The sequence below is a fragment of the Centruroides vittatus genome, unplaced genomic scaffold (genome assembly GCF_030686945.1).
Source record: "Centruroides vittatus isolate TY-2023 unplaced genomic scaffold, ASM3068694v2 contig_356, whole genome shotgun sequence".
In the NCBI taxonomy this organism is placed as follows: Eukaryota; Metazoa; Arthropoda; class Arachnida; order Scorpiones; family Buthidae; genus Centruroides; species Centruroides vittatus.
Genome location: NW_027122179.1, coordinates 237,688 through 260,521, shown reverse-complemented (window position 1 = coordinate 260,521; position 22,834 = coordinate 237,688). Strand labels below are relative to the sequence as shown.

At 30.3% G+C, this 22,834-nt stretch overlaps 2 protein-coding genes across 2 annotated transcripts in view; both read right to left on the bottom strand.

Annotated features, from left to right (window-relative positions):
• The window catches only part of LOC136974782 (glutamate receptor-like), a 46,945-nt gene extending 27,151 nt beyond the window's left edge, over positions 1 to 19,794 (bottom strand). Inside the window, exon 1 of the mRNA XM_067269721.1 lies at positions 19,548 to 19,794. Coding sequence (XP_067125822.1) covers positions 19,548 to 19,794 — 247 coding nt within the window. The remainder of the gene's footprint in view (positions 1 to 19,547) is intronic.
• A 549-nt stretch (positions 19,795 to 20,343) lies between these two features.
• Positions 20,344 to 21,201, bottom strand: LOC136974781 (zinc finger protein 862-like). The gene has a single exon (XM_067269720.1). The coding sequence runs from the start codon at positions 21,199 to 21,201 to the stop codon at positions 20,344 to 20,346; it is 858 nt and encodes a 285-aa protein (XP_067125821.1).
• Between the last annotated feature and the right edge of the window lie 1,633 nt (positions 21,202 to 22,834).

Below are 22,834 nucleotides of genomic sequence, written 5' to 3'. Positions count from 1 at the left end.
ATATGTTTTTTATTCTGTTGTTGATAAGCTCCGTAAATATTTTGAAGATAATTGGAAGTAAGCTTATCGGTCTATAAATTTTAATGTCCACTTTGCTGCCTTTCTTATGGATGACTGTTATATTCGCGCTGTTGCAATGATCTGGTATGCGTCTTGACCCTTAGGCATTCTGTGTGTATATTCGACAAGATTTTTCATGTCTTTCTGCCAGGATATTTCTACATTTCAGCTGTTATTCCGTCATAACCAGATGCCTCACCATTTTTCATAGTTTTGAGCGCTGATTCTATTTTTTCCGTTATAACTTCTGAGATCTTTTCTCCATTGTTAAGTGATTCTTTTCCAAGTGTCTTTGGTGCTTTTTATCCTTTTATACCTGTTTTTTATTTTCAATTATATCCTCAGTCAGTTGTTCATTGTATTTCCTAAAATCTTCTGTAATCAGTTTCATTATTGTCTTACATCATTGTTTGTATTCTATTCTTTTTGTATTAGTACTTGCTTTCATTTTCGGTCTGCGTTATAACAGATCTTTAGTTTTGTCAGACAGTTCCTTGTGTTCATTTTTTTTCTTTGCTGTGGTCCTCCTATCACATTAGCACAATTGAGAATGATTTTCCTTAGCTGAGAGCTATCCACTTAATCATGTAGTGTTTTATCTAGTACCCTTTGGTACTGATCTGAATTATCCATTAGGTTATGTACGTTAATAACTGATATTCTTGGTTTTTTGACTAACTTAAATTTTTCTAGTTGTAAATTTAGGACAATTCTTGGTTTAACTAGTCGATGGACACTGCCTGGTTAGAATTTATTAATAATGCTGACCTCTTTAACTGTTGGAAAGAATGTAGTCAATTTCGTTCTTAGTCACTGCGTTTGGTGCTTCCCATGTCCATTTCCTGTTGTTGTTTTTTATGAAGAATGTATTCGATATATACATGTTCTGGTAACTTGCAAATTGCACCAGTCTTTCTTCTCTTTCGTTCCTTTCACCTAATCCATAGACCCCATTATTTGTTCCTGGTTGTTTTTTCTCCTATTTTGGTGTTTGAGTCCCCAATTAGATATTTGAAATGACTTCTATTATTGTTCAGTGTCTCGGCTACATTGTAATAGAATTCCTCTATCTCTTCGTCTGGATGTGAAATTGTTGGAGCGTATACTTGTACAATCTGTAAGTTGTATCTTCTTGTAAGCTGTAAAGTTAAGCTGGCTACTCGATCTGAAGTACTAGCAATTTTAGACTAAAATTTTTCCATATAAATACAGTGCACTGTTCACATAATATAAAACAAATAATTTAAAATATACTAAAAACATTAAATAAGTATTAAACGATAACATTTTTTCACGTATGAACTGTGTTCTATGCGGTACTTGGAAAATTCCCCTTTTTCCTCTTTCCAACTTCAGAGAAAGAGCACCATTTATTACTAGTTTTCTCTTAATTATTATTACATCAGGATAGGTACCACTTAATTCATCAGGTATTATTTTCTAATTTCATTTGTCATGTACGTGGTTTCTTTGTATCGTGGCATTGATGGTATATATAGGTTTTAGTGAATATTATTTTATTATTAATTCCATTTATTAATATACATCTCTCTGTTTACTTCAAGAAAAACGAATTTCAAAACATTTTGCAATTTTGATTTTGCCAACTAGTTTGCAAATATGTCTGCATTTCCATGAAGCCAATTGCAGTTAATTACTGTACATTTCTGTGCACTAGCTTTGAAATACACGAAATATTACTGCATACTTTTTAAAAGTATTCATCATTTTACTTTGTGTGGATCAATATCTTTGTACTTTAAGATAGTCGTGCACAGTTACTCAGTATTTGTTGTTTAAAAGTCAGAAAATTACCGTAAATATTGAAAAGCACTTAGAATATATTTTCAATAGTTTACTCGCAAATAAACGTCTCGATGTGCCATGGCAAATTCAACAAAACACGAAATTATTAACCCGTTTCGCTCTTTTCTTACTTTTTCTATATACAGAGTGAATTTTTAAAAGCATGAACAATGCGCGAATGATTAAAAGATATATTTACTTTCAGAAAAATCAATATTTTCCATTAGTGTAATTAATAAAATTCCTTAGTAGATTTATATTATGCATTTTTCTGATATAAACCATGTGTCCCCTAGAAAAATATGTGGCATTTCTAAATGTATAGTGCATCCGTTATCATTTCGAAAGGCTCTTTCTGATTAAAAGTAAACAGTCCTTCACTTTCCTATGTACACAATATGCAATTAGAATATGCATTTACCTACGCGTAATTACTATCTGGAATGTAGTTTCGATCTGAAGCATTAATGTTCAATCTTTTCGATTAGTAGATGTAAGGTCTACCTCTACTCATGGATAAATTAACAGCGGTATTATTGATTTATCTCACCTTTAACTTCAGTAAATGGAGGTCTATCAGGAAATACTTTACCAACGAAAAACTGTTTACAAAGACGTAAATTCGAAGATTTAAGGTGAAACAATTAATTGGATGACGAAAACATTTCAGAATTTACAACAGAGTTGAAACACGATTTTGAAATGTGCGTGAAAAATATTTATTTTAATTCAATTTGATTCGTTAAATACTGCGCTTTTTCATTATTGATAACGTATCGGTATCTTGATTATTCTTATTGTTACTAATGCTGTGATTATGTTACTATGTTGAATTATAAAACCGAATTTTGTATTAACGTTTTCAAATTCTGCAAATAGATCCACGTGTCTTTGAAAGCATATCGATTGAAGTGTGAATGTCGCTGGTCACAAAGATGAATAATTAAGGAAAACTGAATGTAAGTATGGCAAATACATTATGTAGTAAATTCGGAGATTGTAATTTCATTAAATATGGCAATTATTTGATGTGCTGTACATTTGTAAACAGATAAAGTGAGATAAATTTATTTCAAACCAACAGAAATTAGTCGATTTATCACATGCAACTTTGTACTAATTTTCATTGTTCGTTTTCTAATTTTCTAGGACAAAATACATTAAAATCTCTAGTGACGATCTTTTCTTCAACATACGATAAGCTTTTATTAGCGAACTCAAGATTTGGTCTCCGTCTGAGCCCTATTATATAAGTGAAGGTATGTTTCTGTCTTCTAACAAACTTTTTGCGGGCAATCTTCAGCAAACACCTCTAAGTTGCGAACAGCACGATGCTTTTTATTGCAAATATTTATGCCGTTTTCGAAATTCTGGGTTTGCAAAGGGTAAATGCAATTTGACTTTGACAATGGTCATGCTCCAACGATCTTATGCATCTCGCTATTTCTTCCCACTTTGCTTGGCTTTTCCTTCTATGTACAGATTAAAACCTCGGTTTTACACTGCGTCTGTGTCAGTAGTATAGGGCACTGATGGGGAGCCAAGTATAAATTTCGATATTCTTACCACAGTAATGAGTTTATAAAAGATCGGTTTAGGACTTCCTGCTGGTGAGTGCCTACAGCAATTCTCCTTTTCCGCACTGTAAGGGAAGTCATATATTTTAAACAAATATTTCTAAATTATGATTACTGCTTCATGGCCTTTGTTATAAATGTCGTAGAAAAAGTTTACGAAAACTTTACTTTCATTTATGGACTTATTATACCAAGAAGTGTGCGCAAATGACTATATAACGTCAATTATTCAAATGTATACTGTAACACGAATTTGTATGGCGTCATATGTTATGATATTTTATTTAAAAACTTTTATAGTTATAATTATTATAAAATGGCATGATGCTTAATTTTGAGAGTAGGAATGGGTTTCATAAAAAATTTGTACATTCTTATAACGGATAAAATCGTCTAATAATGTGAAACCGTGTTTTGACTCTTCCTTGTTGCTCAAACACTATGTAATGTAATTAATTCAAACATTTGGCTTTCCATCATATTTATGTTAGATCAGTTGATACGTGTTTAAATTACACTTTTCGACCGTAACATGATACTCTTTAGCCAACTAAAAAATATAACAAAAAATACATATAAATGGTTAAGATATTTTTTAGCACATACCTCGGGATTATTTATAAACTGAGTATTATAGATGAATACGTATTTACATAGAAATTAAACTAAAATAAAAATGATAAAACTCTAAGTGTTTGAATTTATTCCACTACACAGAGTTTAAGCAACATAAAAAGAATAAAATTGTCATTAAATCCGTCCATCTTGGAGATATGACAAACGATCTTCTGTATTCCTCTCTACTATCAAACTAACCATCAAAAATTAACAGCACCGAGCCACCTAATGCACAAAGTTCTAAGAAAAATTGCAAAAACTTTTAACAAAAAGCACGTGATATTTTAAACTGTAAACAGAATGACAAAATCGTGACCATACACACACTAACATTTATGTATATAGAAATAATCTAAATTTTCCTTTTGTTCATTTCTGAACGTTTCAATGTTTTCCGAATCCAAAAATGTACGAATCTTAGAGATTATTTTTTAACCGATACCATACATTCCTCTTTTATTTATAACAGAGTCGAGAAAGTAATAAATAAATGGAAATTAAATACTTTTATTATTATAACACAATGTGATTAAATTTGTGAATATGTAATAACATGTTTTAAACTTAATGCTTTAATCCATTAAGGTTTTTTTGTCTTTTATATTTTCAGATTTGTCAATAACAGAATATTATTAATAACGAAAAAGAGTCAAAAATTCATTTACTATTCAATGTAAATTTCGATCGTCAGAAAGATTTATTATTCATTGTCTTTACTACAATTTCAGAAAAAATTATACATTTTCAACATCGAAAGAATTGAAAATGGGAGAATAAATCGAATATGATAAAAAAAATGAATTTATAACAGAAAACAAAGAAAATTAGTTACTTCTTATATGCAATCACTATCTAGGAGTAATATTTCATTGCCAAAACTTAACTTTTTCATTTAAGACAAAGTTAAGAATAAAGAATTGCAATAGAAGTACTTTTAAAACAATGGCACAGGAAAACCGAAACAATAGGAAACAGTAATTTCACATGCACAACTAACTACAAAGCATTTAAGTATGTAAATAATGTTTCATTATCCACTTATTATGTTAGTAATATAAGAAATATAATGTTACATTTCATTTATTTTTAGAAATACGAAAATGCATATGCAGCAAAGAGAAGTTACAAGATTTTTGAAAGTTGAATCTATGCTAACTTTATATTAAACTATTATTTTTTATATGATTATAAATAGCAGAAGAAATAATACATTTAAACTACAATTAGCATTGTCAAATTAATCTATTTACAAACTAATTTAAATATTTCATTAGGTATTCTTCGTTATTCATTATTTGTTTCATACATTATACAGTAGTAACAATTTATGTAATGGTTTAATGTCCAAAAACGTGAAACATTTCTATAAGCTAAAGCTGCAAACTTTTGCATATTTAATTATGCCTATGGAGCTGAGATAAAAGTAATTTCAAATTTTATATAAAGATATTCATTCATCATTATTGTCACCTAAAAGTGGACTAATTGAGTACTACGTTGAAAATTTATTACTAGTCATAAACAGTGTCTACATGACTTGAAACTATATATGGATAGTAATATTTCGTAATTTATTACATTTAAAACATAATTTGCATTTTCACAAGTATACAAAATTATCAAAAAATTCTTCTTTACGTCGTTTTCACTTTTTGTTGTGAAATTTACTTATATAGAGCTTATAAAGGGAACAATGCAAAAATTGATTTCAAAGAGTAGAAAATTTTTCACCAGAAGAGAAAAAGTAGATCACATTTGGACACAATCGGATCGTTGTCCCACATATAACTTTCATGCAATGATTTCTGTTATCAAAGTGTTTGGTATCGATCCGATAAAGGACTGCAGTTGCATGAGAAATGTATACAGTATAAATCACCATAAGTATTACAGTAAGTTGTATAAAGTTTATGTAAATTGTACTGAATTTGGATACTGGCTCTCTGCATTAACCATTTTCGTGTTTATATTCAACAAAAATATTATTTGCTCTCGAGGTTTTCGTGCATTTGGCAAATATGAATCAGAGCTCATTGCCATCCTCGTAATTCTATTGCTTTACCTCTCGCTGCAGTTTTCAATTTTGAAAAGAATGAAGATTTCGGGACACTTCATGAAAAGCACATACGAGGGCGAAGCAAAGTTAGCAGAACAAGCAGAATTACTTCTCTTGAAATGTTTGGCATTTGTGTTTGTCATCGTTTTGATTGTTTCCAATGGAATAGCCATGCTGATTTATCAATCGATCAACGATTACGGCACGAGTAAAATCGAAGCGGTTGTTTGTTCTGCAGCATTTTCATTTGGATCAATACATGTGATAGGACAAATATTCTCAGTTCTTTTTACAGCTGTACTTACTCTCGTGATCATTGCGAAAAGACTTGTAAAATTAAGTGAAGACTTAGAAAAATTAACTGGCAAATCTCAGTCTTTGAAGATGAATCTACAAGAAGTCTGTGAAAAGCATACTGAGTTATGGGAAATTATTCAGATGTTAAACGACAAGATGGAAGTTTTATATCCATTGATATATACTCACTTCATTTACGAAACCTGTTTTCTCTGTTTTTTTGCAATATTTTACGACATAAACTTTTACATTCGAGTTATAATTAGTTGCGTATCAATATTATTTCTTGTAGGATGTTTGCTGGCTTCCTTGCTTCTCTCTCGTTTCACATCAATGGTAAGCGATTATTATTACTTTGTCGATTATTGATAATTTATTTTAGATGAAAATTGTTTTACAAAAATTAAATACATTATTTAAATAAATGGAGTCAGAATTGTTCAATCTTACTTAATTGTACTATCAGAGAGTACACGAAAATTTAAATTTTCCTTCTTTTCTTGATTTATGGAAGACGAAATGTTTCTCAACTCTAAACCATTTACTAAAATGAAATAGAGTTAGAATTAAAAGGTTACAAAACCAAAACAGTTTTTTGTAGAGAGAAAAACACATTTTATTACTTCACACTTATCCCCTAATGCATTTCACCAGTTCATACATTGACATTATATTTATAAAGTATGTATCCTTCAATGTATACTTCTATTAATAAAGAAATGATAGCGAAAACTTTACGTAAGTATAATGTTACAAACTATTTGATAGATCTTATTAGTTTCACATTGGATAAAAACCATTTCACAGTAAACGGAAAATATTATCGCCAGAAAAATGGTATCTCTATAGGTTCTGTTATTGGCCCAAAATTAGAGGAAATCTTTCTGATAGACATGGACAAAACTTTATCAAGATTGATAGGAATAATACTTTTTGCAAGGTACGTCGACGATATAATAATCATATATAATAGTAAGATAACATCACTTAATCAAATATTGGAACAAGCAAATAAAATTAATTTATATATTAAATTTACTATTCAGAATGAAAAATATAATAAAATAAATTATCTAGATATTACAATTAAACGTTTTAGCAATCACCTTGAATATTGTAAGTACGAGAAACCGTGTAATGCAAAAAAAGGTTATAACTTTGGAATCATATTGTTCAGGAAGCCCAAAACGGAATAAATATTTGATGGAGATAAGTAAGAGTTTTTCCAGAACAAGTAAATCTAATGTGAGAGAAAAAGAAGTATAAACAGTAAATTAAAAGTATTTTTTGAATGGATACCCAGGGAACTTGTTTAAACAGTGGTATGATGGTTTCATGTCAAATAGATATTAAGTAAAGAAAAAACAGGTAGTTAAAAAGTATGTATTTTTTCCGTATATTAAAAGATTATATGAGAAATATCGAAAACTCTTTGTGAAACTCTAATAAATTTAGTTCCTATTCATAAAAACAGGTTATCTGAACTAATGAAAATAAGAAATATTAGCGAGGTAGAGGCCGAAGTTTTCAACGCGAAAACATGTATGTCGGACGTTCAGCGCCGCTTTCCTGTATGCCTAGAAGTTTGGCAATGGCCTTTAGAATGTCGAGCATGATTCCACTGACTTTCCAAACACCATTGTCAAACTTCTAGGCTTACAGGAAAATGACGCTGAACGTCCGACGTACACGTTTTCGCGTTTAAAACTTCGGCCTCAACCTCGCTATTAATAAAAAAGATCCATTAGAAGAAGAAGGTCAGACTATCAGAACATCTCGCCGCAGTACGATTAATTAGTACGATTTTTACATTGTAATGCTAATAATTGTCAAATTAATATTAATAATGTGAAGATTGTATACAAAGAAACAAATATGTTTAAAGGAAAATCTAAAGAACATTTTGCAATTATTATGCAAAGTAACTCTGTAGATTTGAATAATGGCGTGATGCCAGCAGAATGCAGGGTAAACCTTGTCGGGTATATAAATTGTAAACGTGGGGTATGAGACTATAATGGATATTTATCATAGTTGGCAATTTCAACTACATTGTAAATTTATAAGCCCTACTGAAGAGGCCAGTGAACTAGCGAAATGCATTTGGGGATAAGTGTGAAGTAATAAAATGTCTTTTTCTCCCTACAAAACACTGGTTTAGTTTTTTAACCTTTTAATTCTAATTCTATTGTATTTTTAATAAATGGTTTAGAGTTGAGAAACATTTAGTCTTTCATAAGTCAAAAAAAAGGAAAATTTAAATTTTCATGTCGTCTCTGATAGTACAATTATGCAGTGGTGATATTCGAAATATTTAACAAAGGGTTCGCTAGCAGAAAATTTTTCCCTAACAATCACCGACAAACAAAATGGAAGTTTTGGCTAGAAATAAATACAATACCTTTTCTTGCGATATATCTAATAATCAGTGGCGTATTTGGAACGTAAGGGATGCTGGGCGAAGGCCAGGTAACAATAGTATATTAGTGCTATCGACCTTTTTTTTTAGGCACAGAAATTTTTTACCCCGAATGGCACTGCTTATAATAGACAGATGTCGTCATCTCTCGAAATACAATATCCTTTTTATTTCGCTGTCCATAGCCCGACACGTGTTCCACAGCGATCTTGTATTATCTCGCGCGCGTGAGATTGTGGGATTTCTCTTATGACTGGATCTAGTTTCAAGAACTCTCTTGAATCGATCGCGATTAAACCTCGTTTCAGTCGAAATTGAAACGGTCGAGAGAGATCGCACCAAGGCATAGTCCCCGACCTCGCTCACAATCTAGATTGAAATGCTCAGTGCGAACGGGGTATAAGGCTCTAGTTTAGTAGTGTTACAGAGTATAATACATATATTTTAATATATTTTTTAAAAGAAACAAAACCACTGAGAAATGTTACGTGTGTTTAACGAGGTTCGGGAAACTGAAAATTTAAACTAACGGGTTCGGGCGAACGTGTGCGAACCCGCTGAATATCACCACTGCAATTAAGTAAGATTGAAAACCATTTTGTCAATGAAATAGATGAAGCACAATTATATTCCGAATTTTGTCTATACCTGTGATTAACAAGTGTTCAAAAATTGACATGTCCATTAGCAGTCGTTTTAAGAAATCGCTGCGTAAAAAATCATGGTATACATTTGCAATTATATAAAATAATTAATATCCTTAAAGTAAAATAACTTTAAATACATTCATTGTACTGTACGTTCTACAAATACATAATAATTAGTTTTATTAAATGGTTGTCACACAATTTAAACTATTATTGCCTTATATGCAACCTAAAATTTATTTCGGCCTTCGGTTTTAAATGCCTCTAATCAGTTACGTGATCATATATAATATATTAGGCAAAAAATACATTAACAATGTTACAAGACTCATACGAACAGAAAAAATATTATAATGCCAGTAAAATAACAATAAACCAATAAACGTGTGATTCGAATATTTTATTGGGCATGGAGTTTTAGCATTTTATTATTTTTTAAATGGTACTTAAATTAGTTTTAAATGTACAGTATTAAGAATTTAAACGTATAATAATTCTATATAAATGCTAATTACCAGTACACATAACTGTAAGATATAATTACACTGTACCTTTTAATCAGTGAGATTTTCTCAGTTGTAACACATAGATTCAGGGTACATTACGTAAATGATGGGTAGTGTTTATAATTTTATTCAGTTCGATAATCATTTACGTCATTTATTACAGAAAATATTGTACATACTTGTAATTATGCAAGTTAAACAATTAGACTATGATAATTAATTAATTATTTAATAATATAAGGTGTTATAAAAATTCTTACATATAATCAAATTTTTCCTTAATTGTAAATGTTTAATAGCATTTAACATAATGTTATGTTTCGTACTGAAATATCATATGGTATGGAAGCTGGTTTGATTTCATAAATTATAATAATGTTCTTATTATTAATAAATGAATTTCTGGAACTGAATCATATTTCTGTGTCACTTCATTACATTATTACATTATAATTCCGATGTTATATTAAATAAATAATTTACGGCTTGATATAAATAATGCTTACAGAATTACAGCGTTTAAAAATAAAAAATATCAGCCATTTGTCTTCGGCTCTCAATCTGAATTCTTGTATTTATTCTTGTGTACTGCAATAGTTTTACTAAATGTTTTATGTTTCAGATCTATGACAACTTCATTTCGATTGAAAAATTTTCTTCTGAAAATTTGCCAGTTGAATTTAAGTATAAGGTACGATAAAAACAATGTAATACAATACGAGTGAATTATTAACAATAAACTTTGTATACGTTTTCAGATAATTTGTTTCATGAAGAGATTTAAAGGACATTCAATGGGAATATCTATGGCAGGCTTTTTCTATGTTAGAAAGGATTTTGTAAATAGAGTAAGTAATATTACTACAAAAGTATTTCAGTGGAAATAAGAACAAATTCACTATTATTGTCTTTTTATAGATGGCGAGTGCATTATATTCCATTTTCTCTTCGGCTATACAAGTTACCGGTGTGATGAATAAACAGAAATACTGTGTTCCCTCCTTAAGCGGTAATAATGTTAAAAATAACAACGCGAGTTCTATATTCTTCAATGAAACAACATATTGATGATATTATTGTCATTCAGTAATTACAGGCATTTGTTGCAAAATATAAATTACTGGAAAATGTCTGTAGTACGTTTGCTTTAACGTCTCTGGTTATTGACAATAAGTCTCGACCAATGAATTTTAATCAGTTGCAAAAGAATTTTGTCTAAGAAAAATTTTAAATAAATAGAATGAAAACAATGAAATCGCATTCAACACAAAACAGGATCAATCCTTCATGTCATTTATAAACGTTTGCGCACGCACACATGAGTACTTTTTCAACGCATTAATATGACTGCATATAAAAAAGGTTAGCATCGAGTTGCGTATCTTTCTCGGCTGTTATAAGGTTTTATGAAAAAATAACTTGTATATTATTAATTATCAATAAATTGCGTATCGCGCTATCTTTTACGAGATTTTATTACGAAATTTTTTCTATTTTTAGTTATTATCAAATGGGAAAGCTTAATTTTGAGGGTAGAGATGAGTGTTATAAAAGTGGTAAATGCTAATAACAACTAAAATCTCGTTTTCAAAGATAACACTTGACTTCTTTGTATCTCTCTTTAAACATCAATATTTAATAGCAATAATGTTCCTTATGGACAAATTACCACGTCAAAGAAATAGACACAAACACACACACACACACACACACACAATTACAATGTACTCGTTAATATGATGTAGTTTCTGACAATATTTACTCTTTTCAAGATCAATGAATGTGTGTGCAACGGGAACGTGATCTTACGAGGTAGGATGCTTTACAGGAAGACCTCTTACTGGAAAGTGGTCTTTATTTAAATGTTACAATCGTGTAGAAAACACGGAAAACCCCACGTAGTCAGTTCGTTGCAAGGCTATGACCAGGGTCCAATAGTGGGATATCCTTGTTTTTTGTCTACTCGGCCACTGGTAGACAAAAAATTTGGAATATTCGGTTACGTTTCTTGTGTGCGATCGCAACGAGTCGATTTCCATAATGACTTGACATAATGGGAGTTTTGTCCACTCTTCACGGAATGTATAACTGTTGATATCAGCTGCAGAGATTTACAAAAAAAATTTTAAATTCTGTAAAATGCCTTAGGGGCAGGGTTGCCAGATTTAAATTTAAAAAAAGCCAACTAAGGTAAAAAAAAGCCAGAAAAAAGCCAAAATTTATTTGGAATGTAAAACTTGTATGTAATAAATGGAACTTTATTAGATATTCTTATAGTTTCTGCTGTTGCTTTACGTATTATTTCATAGTGTTAGAATTAGTTAGACATCTTGAATGTTTTAATATTATTAAGTAAGTGTTGTAATGGTTGGATATATCAAAATCTAAATTCTATGTGGTTTGAGCTTGACTTTTCTATTTAATGATCATATTTCTTGGTGATTTCCTAAACATTATGGTTGTTGTTATATTTAATGGAATTATATTCAAATATATTCGATGGAGTAGTGGTGATGTTAGTGTGTCAGATTATATGTTTCGCATTTCTGATAACTTTTACTTGGAATTTAGAAACAGAATTTGTCTGAACGATAACTTTTTGTGTCAATCAGTTTAAATGGGTTTTGCGACAGAATAGTATCTAAATTTTAATTTTGTTAAGAAATCTCTGTCAGCTCGAAGTGACTAGGTCATTTCTCTCAAAATATTTGATGATCTTAAATGCTTTTTTTTTAAATGAATCCGTAATCGAAGACTCTTTTTATACTAATTGTGTCTGTTGTGTGTTTTGGAACGAGCTAAAGCAGTACTTCGGTAAATTTAGATTGTCAAAATTTGAATTTTTAAAAATAACTTCTTATTTTTTTGTTAATATGTGGAACAATTTTTTACATTTCATTTCCCATTTTTATAAATTTTGCTCTTGAACTTATTTCCAGAAGGTTTATCGCCGCTCAGAATTATAAAGTACACAGAATTCTAAAGAATTCTGATATTTTCTAACGACCAAATCACACAAAATTGTAGAAAAGAGTTCTATATGCAGGTCTTAAAGTGACTCTCATTTTTAGCTTTTTTTAGCTTTTGTTCATAGCTCCTCTCTTTTTTAGCTTTTTCTGAGAAAAACACATGTTTTAGCTTTTTTCTCTTCACATGTGAATTTTTTTTTTCGTAAATGCGCTCAGGAGAGAAATAGTGATCAGCACGCACCCATACACTTTATGGATCGTGCACATGATAAGGCACTGTCGTATACAGATGTAGTGTACATGTATATAGACTAACAAAACGAAAAGCTTCCCAAAGTGTGATACTCTGCACATGCTGTAGGAATTTGCGTGTGGGTTCTCCTTGCTTGTATTCTTCTGAAATACCGATCTCCGTGGCGCTTCGATACAATCACACTACATTAAGACATAAGTACACTTCTAGTTCGGCGTTAAGAGTGATTTCTATGCGGCATTATTTTTAGCATTTGTATTTATTTAAGCGCAGTGGACAAAAGAAAGAAATAGATTTTATTTAATACTAACAGTAGAAACTCATGCTTTTACTTCTACTGGAGTTTACGCTTTTATTTCAACTTCGACCCTTTAGTTACGAAAAGTGGGGAGACGGGCGTCACGTGATCGCGTACCTGACTTCTTACAAGTTTCCTTCCTTGAAAGTTTTATATTTTTTTCTCGATTTTAATTATTATTAATTAACTTCTTTTGGCGGATTCTTATACATTTGTATTATCTGAAGTTGCAGATATAAATGCATAAGACTTAATTTTAAAAATTGTTTTTCTTATATTTTAAAATTAAAAAATAAATTAAATATTATCGGAAATGCTAAACTATAAGTACAGTGTGTTTTACAATATCATTGCGAGCAGATATAGCAAATTATTTTATAAACGTATTTATTATTTTAATTTTTATAAATTATTTAATTTGATGCAACGTGATCAATTAATTACTGTGCGGCGTTAACATGGGCGTAGCCAGAAAGGGGCATGGGTGGGCACGGCCCCCCTCTAGTTAACCTGGTGCCCCTCCCCAGAAAATTACAGCCTCTATTAGTCCCCCCCATAACAAAACCCTGGCTACGCCAATGCGCGTTAATTAATATGGAGGCGAGACTCAATTCAATTACTTTTTCATTTCAGACGTTAATTACAATGTTATTTTAATGTAATTTTATACATAATGTATGTTTATTATAATTAATAAATCTATATAGGAATAATATCTGTGTCTAATAAAACAAAGCGATTATAAATGTAAAAAGCGTGCGTTGCATCTCGATCTTTTGTAAGCGAAATTTTATGATTTTAATTTTTAAAAAATGAGATTTTTATTTATAATTTGTGTAATTTGATCTATAAATACAAAATCTAAACTTATCAAATATCAACTTTATAAATAATTTCATCGTTTACTTGTTGACATCAGATTTGTTAAATTTCACGGGATTGTATAATTTTTTAACTTCAGGGTTTCTACTACCTTCGAAGTTGAAAGCTTTGTATATTTTCTCTCGTGAAAGTAATTGACTCTGCCGGTTCCCTACTGTGAAGGACAACAAACTGCTAAACATTTAATTACATTGTTTTCATAAACTCTCTTCTCTGTCAGTTGTGGGTCAAATGACTAACAAATTGTTTTATTCTATTCAGGGGAATAGATTTGGAGACTAGTATTACCAGTAATGAATTCTGTAATTTTATTTTTAATATTTAAAAAATATTGGTAAAATTACCAAATAAATGTTTGAGTCACAATTACTAGTGGCATTGCTATGTAATGAACATGCAACCCACTGATTCTGCCGTTGTTTTTTTTTCTTCTTTAATTACATTTTTTTATAAAGAAATCAAAAAATGGCATTTGAAATTTGGCATATTATATGAAAACACATCTGGTAGTTATGTTACTATTCGATTTGCTTTGCTGTGTAATGGTGGGAATTCCGTATGGGGCACATGAAAACTTAATGCAGGCCTGTTCTGGCTTAATGCAGTCTTACTGGTCATTTTTCTGGTGTATAAACTCAGCCTAACTATTTTCATATTTAATCTTATCAGTTCACTTAATAATCAATCTAATATCATATGCAATGTTATTGATACCAAATATGTGTGCGTTTGTGTGTTTTTTTAATAATGCCTGTTTTAGTTCACTATAACACTATTAGCTATTTTAGCTTTTTTTCAGTGTGAACTCTTTTTTGTCACTTTTTTCACTGTTATGACTGCTTTAAGTCCTCAATATGCTTTTAAAAGGAATATAGTATATTTTAAAAGATACGTGGACGATGTACTTATTTTACGGTAGAATAATTGTAAGATAAGTAAATTCGTAGAAGTAATAAACAATAACAACGACGGCCTAAAATTGAGAATGGAACAGAAAAGTTCCTTAGTTATCCATTTTCTAGATATTAGCATTATGTTCAAGAAAGGGCATTTTTCTATCAATGTTTACATCAAATCAACGCACAGCTCACTTTTCATCTCATCGCAATCAAATAACCCATACCGTTATAAGCTGGCAGCATTCTAAGCTCTTATCAGAAGTGCCTTTCTGTATTGTGACAGTGTTGTTGACAGAACAAAGGAAATTGACAGAATCGTACAAGTATCCGAATCCCTAGGATATAAAAAACGCACAATAGCAGGAATAGTTTAAAAATATGAGATGGGCACAGAAAGAAGTTCAAAACACGATCCCAGTAAAGTCACAAAGTTTACATACAATAAGAATATGAAAGGCATTATGAAAGAAATTGCAAACCGCAAAGAGACAAGAATGGTTCTAAGAAGAGCTTCGAACCTATATAGAATCTTAAGAGAAGATAAAGATCACCTTAGAACAGAAGAAAAAGCAGGTCTGTACAAAATTCTTTACGAGAACACACAACTAGAAATCAAAAAAGATTACATTGGAGTCACAACAAGAAACTTGGGGATAAGACTTAAAGAACACAAGTGCAATGTCAGAAAAGACTTTAACTCAACGGTACTTTCGCAGTTGGCGCAGACCCAAGGCTCAACAATAAAATGTTATGAAGTGACTATTGTCAAACCTTTGCGCTCCCCAACGTTAGCAAACTCCACTGAGAAAATTGAAATTTACAAAAGCAACCTGGAAGAGGCATACATAAATGCAAGGGACGCAGACAGCCTACCGACAGCGCGGAAATTTATAGTAAAAAATGTAACACGATCTCGTAGTTTTGCCATAGTTTATATTTACATGTTTCATCAATTATTCCTTATTCCTTTCCTTAACAATTAATATTCTAATACATAATCTTAATTTATTCCTTAACAATTTACAACTATGTTTTTATAAAGTATCACTAATAGATATACTTTTACTTTTTTTTTTTTACTTTTTATTATTTTTACTTTTTATTATTTTTACTTTTATTTCTATTACTATGTCTGATTTTATTGTATATTTATATTTGTATATATTATTTTTCAGTTATTTTCTTGTTTTTTCCGTTGTTGATTTTTTGAATTTTTGAACATATGTATTCTATTTAATGGAACGCCAATGTTCCGTTTCTCACGTTAAGCCCGAAGATGACCTATTCAGTAGGCTGAAAAAGTTACTTTTTCAATAAAATTATCTCAGCAACACAAAGGTGTACTGTGGTAAATTAAGTATTTTACTTATTATAAAAATATACAATTTTTCATAAAACCTGTCCTACCTCAAAATTAAAATATTTGCGGTTTTATAATAATTAGATATATTAAAATTTTTACAGTAAATTTTGAAAACAGCTGGTGCCACCAAATGTTGCAGCGAAAGTTAAGCAATCCGGTGCTGAATTGTTTACATTTTTATGTAAGTCTAGATCCTTGAAATAATTCGTGCACGGAATGCGACTAGTTCATTAGAATCTCAGCCAGATTCAACCATATTAATAATTAACTCACTATGGTAAATTTGTTTTGATATCATTGACATTTAATTCTAAAAATTATTCTCTCTCGAATAGATATCAATTAATTGCAAAGTTTGAAGTTTGTATTAATTAAATTTAGGAAAAGTTTTTGTAAATTAATCAAATTATTTTATGTCTTGGTATCGAGTAGTTCTTCAAACCTTTAAATTAAGTTATAGTTATATAATTTTACAATAAAAATACAAGATAACTTACCACCGAAAGTTTCATGAGTAATCAACTTGCTTCCAAGCAGAAACAGTACGAACGGCAATTTCGTATTCATATCTTTGCTAGTTTTCAGTGTATAATTAAACTAATTTACTAAAAAATTAAATATTTTAAATTGAAATAAGAAATTTGTTAGAATTATTTTCTAATGTATAAGATGAAAATATAGATAATACCACCTATCAAGTTGAAGTTTACGTGATTGCTGAGCAGTAATCAAAACTCTTATGAAGCTTATAATGCTTATATTATTCACCGTAAACAATATTTTAGTTTCTATTATTGGTTTATTAAGACTTTGCTAGAAGCTTTTCAAGTTGAAGATTAAAATCAATAAATTAATCAATTTTAATATTCCAGCGGTGTGTTTTTTACTGGAAAAAATAACTTATTTTAAATATTCATTACTTTCAAAACAGGCAATCAACTTATATAGATTTGTAAATTATATAGCAGTGATATAGAAATTCTAAAATATCGATTATTATTGCTACAAAAGTTTAATCTTTTTAGATAATTTATTTTCAACATAAGAAATAAATTTTTAATTTGCAATTAAATATATTTTAAATATTTATACAAAAATTATACAAAAGATATGGTTATTTATTTTAATTGAACAACCACACCAGGTATAATTTCATTTGTAATTATTCAACAATTAATGAATCATTAGATTTATTTTGCTGTAGTCGGAATTTTCTGTTGTCTACAATGAATAAACATTAAAAAATGTAAACTCTGAATTTCTGTTTATACAAGGATTGCTTGATTTTTATTTCTGCACATTAACTTAAATTGAATAAATTAAAAATATGAATAAAAATTGAAGCCTATCATTCTGACGATGTCACAATAAATAATTGCTTTTTTCGTGAATACTCAGGATGTATTTACTTCGTTATTGAAGTTTAGACTATTTACAAAAAATAAAATTTTTGAGTCCATCAACCCTTTTACATCACCACAGAAGTAACAGTTAACATGGTTCTTTTGAAGACATACTTCTTAAAAACAAAGGTAAAAGACAGGTAAAAATAATCCACAATGTTAATGTTAGATGTGAAAGGATTAAGATAAACTCAAAAAATATTATTTTTTGTAAATAGTCTAAACTTCAATTACGAAGAAAATACATCCTGAGTATTCACGAAAAATTGTAACTACAGTGGACCCTCGTTATAGCGCTGCTCACTATACCGCGCACGCGGTTATAGCGCGGGCGATGTTCGCGACGCGATAAGCTCAAACACGTTTATACAGGTCCGTGCGGCATTAGTAAGTAGCGCATTTTATTGTTACTGCGTATTGAGTAATTGTGTATGTATTGAGTTCCTGCATGTATTTTGAATAATGTTTAATTATTGTATGCATGATGAGTAAAAGAAAAGTTTAGTGTGAAAGAAAAGCTTGAATTATTGCTAAAGAGGTGAACCGCGTTGCAGCGCGTCGCTCGATATAACGCGGTTCACCTTATAACGCGGGTGTTGTTTCCCGCTCGACATGCGCGTTATATCGGGGTCCACTGTATATGCAAATAAGTAGAAAATCTCGTATCTACCACTAGAGGGCCAGAAGCAGTTTAAGAATGGATAAGGAGAACATGGTGAGAAGAATTCGTGTTTTTTAATGTAAAAAGTGTCAAATCATACAGAAAAAGGAAGACACTCGATCATTTTTAACATTCTGGATTTTTTACCTGTTCTTTACCCTTGTTTTTAAGAAGTATTGTCTTCAAAAAAACCATGTTAACTGTTACTTCTGTAGTGATGTAAAAGGATTAAGATAGACTCAAAAATATTATTTTTTGTACATAGTCTAAACTTCAATTACGAAATAATTGCTCATTCATATTAATTTGTTTTCATTTTGAATTTTATAGGTGTGGCTTTTTCATTTGTTACTGCAATGGCGTTTTATTGTATTGATAATTGTTAATGATTATTGTATTGTTAATGATTGTTAATAATGGCGTTTTATTGTATTGTATTGTTATCTTATATATATATTATACTTTACATATACTTGAAAAACTATTTTATTACATTAATACTTCTTCCCCAAAAAGCATATCTTCATGACTAAGAGAAGAATTTGAATCAGGGGAATACAGTTTCTCAGAAGTAAAATACTCTAACATTTTATGTGAAGGGACAAATTCTTTGCAACATATATTTGAGGACAAAAGTTGTGACCTAATCCTAATAATTGCATCTAGAAGAGAAAGTTGCATTCTATTCCTTGCCTTATTCTTAAAGTGAGTTAAAAGTGAAAACACCCTCTCTACTGTAGCATTGCTAATGGGTGTTATTAGGCAATTGAGGGCCTAAGTCGCAAGTTCTTTGAATTGGGGATTTTGTAATATTTTTTGTCAAAAAAGCTCACTCTCATTGGATATTCCACATTCCTTAAATTGATCTTCGTCCATCCAATTGACAAAAGATAATTTTCTGTATTGCTCTTCAATCATATTAAGATTGTCTTGTGCTAAATTCAAAAATGGCAATTCAGAAAACTTTGGTCGTAAAGCTTGGTTTAAAATTATATTTGGGCTTAATTGCGCTAGATATTGAAATAAATTTCTTGCCGATGGAAGTCTTTGTTGAACTTGATTTAAAGCTTCTTTTAACATTTGTAAACATCTTTCTTTGATAGTTAGAACTTTCTGCTTGATTTTTTCATAATTATTATTTATTTGCAGGTATTTATCACATTCATTCTAAAATTTCATTCCAAAATCAACTTTAGAAATACTTTTTTTATAATTACCATCATAAAGTCTAGTTTGCAAAGATTTGTAGGGCAAAAATAAATTTTCATGCAACTGATAAGGGTCTGCTTTATTTTGTTGAAAAAGGCCATTTAACCTTTCAAATTCTTGAACTATTGGAGTTGCAAAATGGAAATAGAGATAATTAGTCTGATCCAAGATCATTTCTTTTATCATTTTTGCTTTAAATTTGGTGTCAAATCGTTGTTCTGCTACTTCTGCAGAAATAAAATATGCTATAAGTTCTTTCCAATTCATTAATAAATTATACATGACCTTTCCCCGAACTAGCCAGCGAGTTGAAGATGTTTTTTCAAAGGAAAGTGGTGCAGTTCTAACAAAATCTTTTGAAAAGTTTAAAACATTAAACAACTGTTTGAAATCTTGGCGTTTTAAATTGCTATTTCTAAATCATTTAGGTATCTCAATCAACAAATATCCAATATTAGAAGGTAATTTTGAAACAGCATATTGAATACATAGCGCTAAAGAATGACATATGCATTTATACTGCACACAGAAAGGAGCAACTTCACTCAATCTAGACCATACAGAATTATTGCATCCTACCATATTAGATGCACCATCCGAGACAAAACGAATGCAATTTGTTAAAGATTGGCCAAATTTATGAATTTCATCTGAAACTAAATTAAATATATTATCTCCTGTTGCTTTTTGAACAGGAATTAATCCTAAAAAATTAGTGGTGATTTGCTGTTTTAAATTGCTAAAACATCTTACTAAAAGACACAAATACTTTTGAGTTGAAACATCAGTTGACTCATCCATGATTATTACATACCTTTTATCTTTCAAGTCTTCAATAAGTTCAGATTTCAAAACAGGTGAAATTACATTTTTCAGCAGAAGTAGGCATTTAGTTCTGTGCAATTTGATCTTGCCTAGAGTACTTCCACACGCTTGTTTCACAATAATTTCACCAACGTAATCGATTGATCTTATTGCACTATGGCAGGCTATACTTACTGAAAGCTGTAACTCGGCTTCCTTAACTTTATCATCAATTGTCTTGCTGGTTTTTGTGACAGGAAGAACAGTTTGATATGTAGATGGAGTATTTTTCTTGTGCTTGTCTGATTTGTCATGGTTTGAAAGATTGGATAATCTTGGGAATATGGTACACCTACATAATTTGCAATATGCGGATTCAGAACCATCGGTTACTTTTTTAATCCAAGGAAATTTATCCTTCCATTTATCATTATATTTTCTGTTATTGTCATATGTCGATTTCCACTTAGGCATAATTATAAAGGAAAATAAAAAATAAAATAACTTTGAGAACGATTTTATAATCACTTTAGGTATGGCGCAGCTGAATAGTTACAAGGTAGGCATGCAGAGTAGTAATAAGCAGCAAAATTTCTTATTTTAGTGTTGCCAGATTAAAATCTATAAAAGCGTGAAGTAGAGTCGCTGATAGGATCCCAGAATGTTGCCAGCTTGCTAAAATAAAAATGCCAAAATGCGATAAACCATGATGAAAAATTATAATATACAACTTAGAATGGATACTGAAAAAAATAAAATCAGATTTGTTAAAAAATAAAATTATCATGATGTTATTCGAAAAAAGCCAAAACAAAGCCAAAAAGCCAAACAAAATTTTTGATTCCAATCGGACTGAAAAAGAGCCAAATTTCGTAAATTTGGCGTCAAAAAAGCCAATCTGGTAACTCTGCTTAGGGGTGAGGTGCTAGCCTACCACTCGGGGTTTCCGGTATCATATCCAGTTCATTAAATTCTGGGCGGTTATTGCCCCAAGTTTATCTTAATATAAAAAATTGTAAAATTTTGGTGAAATCTGCTTGCTGTCAAATAATGTACATCTGGTAGATCACACTGTGAGTTGCACTTTATTGGAGCATATAAACGCGTAGTTCAATGGAACACTACTAAAGGACACCACCATTAATTGATTAATTGATCGTATGTTTAATTTTTTTATTGTTTCCGGAATTTATGATATGTGCACAATTGAGGAATACGGATGTCATATAGGAAAAATGAAACACGTTTCTGACTGCCTTCAAATCAATGGTATAGGAGTATACATCGCTGAATTCTGTTCCAGTATACATAACACTTCTCAAATACAATATGAACAATTTTCAACATTTATGTAAACTGCTTTGTAAAGTAATTATAAACTCAAGTGTAATTTTTCTGTGTTTTAATTTATTTTCATTCACAGTCAATTGTTACAGTATGAAATGATTTTAATTAGTCTTAAGAATATATAATGAAATAAACAAGTCTTTGTATTGTATCATTTTAATAAACAATCAAAAATTTTAATTGTTACAATTTTTTGTTGTAAACAATTTATAAACTCAAGGGTGAAAACTGATTATTACCGTTGAATGGAACAATCCACTATGCATGTATTTATGTAAATTAGTATGTGTAACATTTTGGGTGAGTCTAAGAATTCAAACTAATAAAGTGAAAAAATGCCAAGGGGAGTAACCTTAACTGAAGCCAAAAAGCCAAAAGTGAAAGTGAAATACGAAAAATCTATTTCTTTAAGGGAAAAGGATGGCCAACTCATAAAATTTCTTTAAAACTTGGAAGATCTCAAACTGCAGTACAAAACGTACTAAAAAAGAATGACAATCATAGCAAAATTAAACGTACAGGACGAAAACCAAGTCTGCAGCCTCGTGACCATCGCCGCATTGTTAGTCTTGCAACAAATGAATCATTGTCTACTCATGAGATAGCTGCAGTTTTACCAACTCCAGTGTCCTACCAAACTGTGTGGAAAAGCTTGAGAAAGAATAAAACAATAAACTTTATGAAAGTGAAGTCCAAACCAAAGCTAACAGAGTTATGTCGGTCAACAAGGCTGCAATGGGCAAAAGATCATGTTACCTGG